The sequence below is a fragment of the Oncorhynchus mykiss genome, chromosome 19 (genome assembly GCF_057628025.1).
Source record: "Oncorhynchus mykiss isolate SJ-2025 chromosome 19, ASM5762802v1, whole genome shotgun sequence".
Lineage (NCBI taxonomy): Eukaryota > Metazoa > Chordata > Actinopteri > Salmoniformes > Salmonidae > Oncorhynchus > Oncorhynchus mykiss.
In genome coordinates this window covers 30,437,890-30,446,585 of record NC_143040.1, presented here as the reverse complement: position 1 = coordinate 30,446,585, position 8,696 = coordinate 30,437,890, and the positions used below count along the sequence as shown (strand labels likewise).

At 40.3% G+C, this 8,696-nt stretch overlaps 1 protein-coding gene across 8 annotated transcripts in view; it reads right to left on the bottom strand.

Moving 5' to 3' along the window:
• Positions 1-1,449: 1,449 nt before the first annotated feature.
• Positions 1,450-8,696, bottom strand: part of LOC110497504 (tetraspanin-5) — a 36,338-nt gene continuing 29,091 nt past the window's right edge. For 3 of the 8 annotated variants that reach the window (XR_016488880.1, XR_016488882.1, XR_016488883.1), the window contains 5 exons: positions 8,216-8,246; positions 6,020-8,019; positions 3,030-3,091; positions 2,547-2,592; positions 1,450-2,257 (listed from right to left, as the gene is read on the bottom strand). Coding sequence is in view for 5 of the 8 variants with exons in the window: in XM_021573638.3 (XP_021429313.1) it covers positions 2,580-2,592; positions 3,030-3,091; positions 6,020-6,136 (192 nt within the window). In the remaining 3 variants the exon portion in view is untranslated. Of the gene's footprint in view, positions 2,258-2,546; positions 2,593-3,025; positions 3,092-6,019; positions 8,020-8,215; positions 8,247-8,696 lie in introns of those variants that run through there. The other 5 variants (XM_021573638.3, XM_021573639.3, XM_090210769.1 and 2 more) reach the window with 2 other exon arrangements.

Here is an 8,696-nt window from a genome sequence, read left to right as displayed (position 1 = left end):
CAGCCAGCTGGTCTGCGCATGCTCGAGGACACGGCTAGGGATGCCGTCTGGGCCCTGTGTTATCCTCAAAGTGGATAAAGGTGTTTAGCTTGTTCGGAAGCAAGACGTCGGTGTCAGCGACGTAGCTGGTTTTTGCTTTGTAGTTCGTGATTGTCTGTAGACCCTTTCACACACGTCTCGTGTCTGAGCCGTTGAATTGCGATTCCACTTCGTCTCTATACTGATGTTTTGCCTGTTTAATTGCCTTATTCCCTCCATAACTACAGTTTGTATTCAGCCATATTCCCAGTCACCTTGCCATGGTTAAATACGATGGTTCGCGCTTTCAGTTTTGAGCGAATGCTGCCATTACACAGGTGTGCCTGGTGCTGGGGACTATAAAAGGCCACTCTAAAATTTTCAGTTTAGTCAAACAACACAATGCCACAGATGTCACAAAATGAGGGAGCGTGCAATTGGAATTCTGACTGCAATGGACAAATGCTCACCTTCGATGGCTAGTGGCACGCTGGAGAAAGTGTGTTTTTCACAGATTACTCCCAATTTCAACTGTACATGGCAGATGGCAGGCAGCATGTATGTGGTCGAGTGGGCAAGAGGTTTGCTGATGTGAACAGAGTGCCCTGTGGTGGTGGTGGGGTTGTTATGGCATAGGCCAGGGGTGGGAAATTCCAGTCCTCGAGGGCCTAATTGGTGTTACAGTTTTTCCCCTGCTAACACACCTGACTCCAATAATCACCTAATCATGAACTTCAGTTTAGTATTCAATTGGATTAATCAGCCTTATTTGCTAGGGATGGAGAAAAAGTGTGACCCCAATCAGGCCCCCGAGGGCTGGAGTTGCCCACCCCTGGTATAGGCAGACATAAGCAACGGACAATGAACACATTTGCATTTTGTCAATGGCAATTTGAATGCACAGGGATACCATGACAAGATCCCGAGGCCCATTTTCATGCCATTCATCCGCCTCCATCACCTCATGTTTCAGCGTGATAATGCGCGGCTCCATGTTGCAATGATCTATCTGTACACAATTCCTGGAAGCTGAAAATGTCCCAGGTTTTCTTGGGCCCCATTGGACCTTTAAAACAAATGTTCAGCAATTCTACGCATTTTGCCATGGGGTGGATAGAACTTTTTGCCGTTTTCACCTGCAGGTGGAGACATTTAGCAGGAAACGGCTAATGATATCTGAGATGACACGGTTTGACAGATCTTGTTCAAATAAAGTTTCAAAGCAGCACAACAGTAGGCTGAATCAATCTGTTAGCCTCTTAATACTAGCCTAACATGCCATTTGACAGTCTTATAGGCAGACGTCCAGGCCCTTCTTACATTGCCAGAAGAAGAAAAAAGAATAATAATTATGAATTGGGCGGTGGTTCATGGTCAACAAACATGTTACCTTTTACACAAATACATGAATGAATCACCTCTCAGACCCACTAAAACAAAGCAGCATACATTTATTTTGACATATTTAAAACTTCTTACTATCCAGTTATTTACATAATTTCAAACACATATGAAATGAAAGTACAGAACATCATGATCACACCTATGGCACAGGGGAAATGTTTGTTTTTGAGTTGTGAGATGGCGCAGTGAAAAGTACAGACCTACATGCAGTCCCCCAAAAAATCACTCAGCATTTGCAAAATATACAGCTCATAATAATGGCTGGAATGGAGTATATGGAATGGTATTGGTATAAATTGAACATGACAATGAAATGCAACACTTGTGTCTGAAATAGAGTTAGTTCATGGTTATTGCTAGTCAATAGGCTGGTATTAGCAACACAAATTCTCTTTAGAAACTGACACTTCACACAGTATGGCATGACATTACAATACATGTTACTGTTACTTTATAACAGTGTACGAAGTGCTACCCAGCCAATTCACTCCTTACTGGTAATCTGATGTATAATGTACAATACATCAGACATCATAACATTAAAGAATACAGGTAGGAGAACCAATGCCCTATGAATAGGCATGCAGTGCATTTCCAGAACCACCTCAGCTCTATACTGTACATGACCAGAGCCATATCGACACATATGTTTGGCTCCCATATATACATACATGTGGCTTTGTACACGACCCTTCAAAGCCATATGTATATAAAAAATTAACTCTTACAAAAGTATTATATACAGAGCATAAAGGAAGCAGCGAGACTCTTCGTTTTGTACATTTCCCAAGTGTCCTGATCTTCTCCCTTTAGAAGGTGGCAAAACTGAAGAGATCTGCATGGGAGATACGAAATCAAATCAATATTTCATTGAAATGTCACATATGGATGAAAGATGTGGGTCAAAGTATGGTAGTTAATCTGAGCATGATCAAATATAATGTCTTAAGGACACTAAACTAAGACCCAAATCAAGAGAATACAACGGTAGCGGGGAGGACTATTTCACCTTTATTTATTCACTATAGTTTTATTGGTTCTCCAGACATATTTGTCTTTAATAGATGAGATTAAAAAGATTCCGGAGTCTAGAACGATTGTAGAACAAGAATAAAGGGGCTTACCTTCGTTACAACCTTTAGTTTGCTTGAGATGTTTCAGGTAAACAAACTGATGTGTGACGGGGGGAAGTGAAAATAAATTAAAAGAGCACTCACCAAACCTTGGGTTTATATTTAAAATGTTTTTTTTCAATAGATAATCTCTATGCAGTCAACAAAACATCAACAGTAGTTCATCCTGTAGTATCAGTTATGACCACCAGGTGGCATAAATATATTATACTGAAACCACCATTTTTTTGTTTGTTTAAAGGAAAACTCCACCCCAAAATATGTAACTTTCAAAATACAGAACTCTGCAGCATCATATGATTCAAAATGCATCATCATAGGGACCAGATTTCTGTATTTTGAAAGTTACATATCTTGAAAACTTGATTGAAACAAATGCCAAAAAGTAGTTTTTGGGTTGTAAAAGAGTTTTCCTTTACTACATGGAGGTAAAAAAATACAGGTTTTTTTTCAATGATCAATTGTGGTTCTTACCAGCTCTCTCTCACTACTTCAATGTCGCTCACTAGATTCTGTGCTAAACAGATCCCAAAAATCTGAAAAAGGGCACAAAGATCAGGCGGGACATCTCTACTTTTGAACGGCTACTGTGGTGATAGATCTAGTTGATTTCAGTGTTTCATGGTCAGTTTTATGATCAGCAATACAGTTTGTTTAATGTCTACATTCTATTCTCAGACAATAACCTAAGTCATCATTTAGTAGCAAGTAAAGTTCACAACCACATTCACCAGCATAGCCAGCTATGAACACAAAAAGCAGATAAACAATGTTTCAAGACATCTTAAGAAATTGAGCATTGACACCACTCTCAAATAATGAAGAAAACCTGGCTATTTCAAGTACATTCCATTCCGACGACAAGTCAGAAGAAACATAATGTTGAAAGTACAGCCCCTTAAAGCTACATTCTGGGATTAGAAAAATTACAACAAAGGGGGGTGCCTGCTATTTGTTTGGTTATACATCTGAGGGATGGGGCTCGGGAAATATAACCCCTCTCAAATTCATAGACAGGACTCTAAATGCAAGGTTTGACAGTCGAATACATCTACATGATAATTTCAACCAAAAAACAATTGAAGTCGGAAGTTTACATACACTTATGTTGGGAGTCATTAAAACTTGTTTTTCAACCACTCCACAAATTTCTCGTAAACAAACTATAGTTTTGTCAAGTCGGTTAGGACATCTACTTTGTGCATGACACAAGTCATTTTTCCAACAATTGTTTACAGACAGATTATTTCACTATATCACAATTCCAGTTTAAATACACAAAGTTGACTGTGCCTTTAAACAGCTTGGAAAATTCCAGAAAATTATGTAATGGCTTTAGAAGCTTCTAATAGGCTAATTGACATAATTTGAGTCAATTGGAGGTTTACCTGTGGATGTATTTGTCACGTTCTGCCCTTTATTTCCTTTGTTTTGTCGTTATTTAGTATGGTCAGGGCGTGAGTTGGGGTGGGCAGTCTATGTTTGTTTTTCTATGATTTTGGGATTTCTATGATTTTGGGATTTCGGCCTAGTATGGTTCTCAATCAGAGGCAGGTGTCATTAGTTGTCTCTGATTGAGAATTATACTTAGGTAGCCTGGGTTTCACTGTTTGTTTGTGGGTGATTGTCTATGTTAGTTGCTTGTGTCAGCACAGTTCTCATTATAACTTCACGGTCGTTATTCGGTTATTGTTTTGTATAGTTTGTATTCAGTGTTCAGTGCATTCTTTAATTAAAAACTTCATCATGAACACATACCACGCTGCATTTTGGTCCGTTCCTTACGACAATCGTGACAGTATTTCAAGGCCTACCTTCAAACTCAGTGCCTCTTTGCATGACATCATCGGAAAAAATCTAAATAAATCAGTCAAGACCTCAGAAAAAAAATTGTGGAACTCCACAAGTCTGGTTCATCCTTGGTAGCAATGTCCAAACGTCTGAAGGTACCACGTTCATCTGTACAAACAATAGAACGCAAGTATAAACACCATGGAACAACGCAGCTGCCACACCGCTCAGGAAGGAGACGCGTTCTGTCTCCTAGAGATGAACGTACTTTGATTTGCACTTTTCTCACCAATCCAAGAACAACAGCAAAGAGCCTTTTGAAGATGCTGGAGGAAACCGGTACAAAAGTATCTATATCCACAGTAAAACGAGTCCTATATCAACATAACCTGAAAGGCCACTCAGCAAGGAAGAAGCCACTGCTCTAAAACTGCCATAAAAAAGCCAGACTATGGTTTGCAACTGCACATGGGGACAAAGATCATACTTTTTGGAGAAATGTCCTGATCTGATGTTCTGGTCTAATGAAACAAAAATAGAACTGTTTGGCCATAATGACCATCGATATGTTTGGAGGAAAAAGCGGGATGCTTGCAAGGCGAAGAACACCATCCCAACTGTGAAGCACGGGGGTGGCAGCAACATGTTGTGGGGGTGCTTTGCTGCAGGAGGGACTGGTGCACTTCACAAAATAGATGGCATCATGAAGATGGAAAATTATGTGGATAAATTGAAGCAACATTTCAAGACATCAGCCAGGAAGATAAAGCTTGGTCGCAAATGGGTCTTCCAAATGGACAACGACCCCAAGTATACTTCCAAAGTTGTGGCAAAATGGCTTAAGGACAACAAAGTCAAGGTATTGGAGTGGCCATCACAAAGCCCTGACCTCAATCCTATAGAACACTTGTGAGCTAAACTGAAAAAGCGTGTGCGAGCAAGGAGGCCTACAAACCTGACTCAGTTACACCAGCTCTGTCAGGAGGAATGGGCCAAAATTCACCCAAATTATTGTGGGAAGCTTGTGGAAGGCTACCCGAAACGTTTAACCCAAGTTAAACAATTTGCTACTAATCGAGTGTATGTAAACCTTTGACCCACTGGGAATGTGACGAAATAAATAAAAGCTGAACTAAATCACTCTACTATTATTCGGACATTTCACATTCTTAAAATAAAGAGGTGATCCTAACTGACCTAAGACAGGGAATTTCTACAAGGATAAAATGTCAGGAATTGTGAAAAACTGAGTTTAAATGTATTTGGCTAAGGTGTATGTAAACTTCCGACTTCAACTCTATGTCGTTTGTTCACATTATTCTTGTTTGTAAACAATGGAATAATGAAACCTTGGAGGGGATTCAACCTTGGGGTCGATTTATCCCATGTAGAACCCTTTTTCGCTGTCGACAATGTGCCTTTTAAAGCCAATGTTACCACATACATGAAGATCGCATTCAAAGTAAACATGGCAGATGTCGTCTCAATTGGAAATGATCTTAATATGTCACGTGCCCCATAACGCAGTTTCAGATTGAATTCCGTCCCTTATATTTTGGATTATGGTGAAGACAGACAGTTGTGACCCAAATGCAATGAAAGGAGACCCAGGTAAAACCAGGGTTCATACACCGGTGTATTTGGGGCTTATGCATCAGACAAGTGTTCCCAACCTGTAGTAAAGCGATTCCTATGAAGATCCCCGCCACCACTGTCAGGTTGTCTTGAAGCCACTTCTCAAACTGAGGCACACAGCCTTTGATGTAGATAAAGGTCCTCTGCTCCGAGACCTAACACAGCAGAGACGACACAAAACAATGACCTTTAATGCTAACCCTTTTCTCTTACAGTCTATAATTGAATTGGTGTTTACTCTGTCATCAAGTGTAGCTCAGTTGGTTAGAGAATGGCGCTACCACCACCACGGTCGTGGGTTAGATTCCTGCTGGGGTTACATATATATATAAAAAACAGTTACTATACTAGAAGTCGCTTTGGATAACTGGGTCTGCTAAATGGCACAGCTACTTTCTAGTATCGTTATATTATTATGTGAACTGTACACCAGGTTAATCACGCTTCAGTAGCCTAGATGTTAAAGGTCAGCTTTTGTTAGCCACCATATGAGTCACCTCAAGTGTTTTCGCGGGGCACTAAGGGGTGAAGTTTCTCCTAGGTATAGATCTAGGATCAGCTTCCCCTCCCCCAATCCTGAACGCAAAACAGACCAAAGATCAGCGTGTAGGGGCAACTTCACCCTGACCTGCATGCCATATACAGTGAGCTCCAAAGGTATTAGGACAGTGACACATTTTTTGTTGTTCTGAATCATAGGGGACCAAATATTACACTTTGACTACTTTAAACATGTCACAATTACAGCTTGGCTGCAGGTGATTGTCAAGTAAATAACTGTCTGTCTCACGGTAATTGACCGTTAATTAACGAACACATTAAGTATCTACTGGAATCCACACATAGCCTACAAGCCACTGATGCAGACCAGAGGAACATCTACACTTTTTTTAAAAGTCTAATTAATCCATGTAATATAGCCTACACCATCACAATAAATCCATTATTTATTTTAGACAGGTCTAAAGAAACATTCTAAGGCTGCATGATGCGACTCCAATGATGATTTGAAAGGCATGAGCTCTCTTTTGTTTTTTGCACAGGCTGTACAGTCGTGGCCAAGTTTTGAGAATGACACAAATATTCATTTCCACAAAGTTTGCTGCTTCAGTGTCTTTAGATATTTTTGTCAAGCGTTACTATGGAATACTGAAGTATAATTACAAGCATTTCATAAGTGTCAAAGGTATTTATTGACAATTACATGAAGATGATGCAAAGAGTCAATATTTGCAGTGTTGACCCATCTTTTTCAAGACTTCTGCAATCCACCCTGGCATGCTGTCAATTAACTTCTGGGCCACACCCTGACTGATGGCAGCCCATTCTTGCATAATCAATGCTTGGAGTTTATCAGAATTTGTGGGTTTTTGTTTGTCCACCTGTGTCACACTGACCATTATTTGCGTTGATTGTTTCTATGTTTTGTTTGATCAGGGTGTGATATGAGTGGGCATTCTATGTTGCATGTCTAGTTAGTCTGTTTCTATGTGTTTTGGCCTGATATGGTTCTCAATCAGGTTCAGGTGTTTGTCGTTGTCTCTGATTGGGAACCATATTTAGGCAGCCTGTTTTGTATTGTGGTTGGTGGGTTATTGTCTATGTGATGTTGCATGTTTGCATACAGTAGTGATAGCGGTCACGGTCGTCTTATTATTTTGTTTGTTTGTTTAGTGTTCTTCGTGTTCATTCGTCTAACATTAAAAGTCTGTATTCACACCACACTGCGCTTTGGTCTCCTCACTACGACGATCGTGACAACCCGCCTCTTGAGGATTGACCACAAGTTCTCAATGGGGTTAAGGTCTGGGGAGTTTCCTGGCCATGGACCCAAAATATCGATGTTTTGTTCCCCGAGCCACTTTTGCCTTATGGCAAGGTGCTCCATCATGCTGGAAAAGGCATTGTTCGTCACCAAACTGTTCCTGGATGGTTGGGAGAAGTTGCTCTCGGAGGATGCGTTGGTTCCATTCTTTATTCATGGCTGTGTTCTTAGGCAAAATTGTGAGTGAGCCCACTCCCTTGGCTAAGAAGCAACCTGATATAAGAGAAATTCATATGATTTATATGTTTAAGGTAATGGTAAGATAATGACAATTACTTATATGTTAAAGGTAATGTTAAGGTAATGAGAAAGTATTCCACCCTGTCACTGTATAATGGAGTGAAATGTAATGGAATCATAAGACTATAATTGTTATGATTGTGTGTGCATAGGACAAGTTAAGACTTACCATTTCGAAGTATAGGCGAGACAGTGTGTGCCTAAGAAAATACAGAGAACAATTTCAACTGTGTTTGACCCGACCTGGCTAGAACTCTGAGAAATGCATGATAGGACATGGAGTACTTCTCAAGGTTTCTCTAATCTCGGGGGAATGGAACTGTCGGCTGGGTAATGATACACAGTGGTGAGAACTCTGGAGAAGGACACAACTCACCTACTGTTCGTGTGTATGTATGTGCGTAGGATATCTACTGTTTGTGTGGAAGTATGTGCGGAAGTAAGGAGCATGGTATAAAATGGATGTCTTTGTATAATGGACTTCAGAACGTTCTCGTGAAACTGTACTAACCTTTTGCATAAGCTGAGTCTTTGCCTAATTATTATTAAACCCATGGTCTTACAAACCTTGGGGACTGGTCAAAGCTATTGATTGTTAGTTATTATCATTGGGATTGAAAATTCGTGTGACACAACCCCACACATGAATG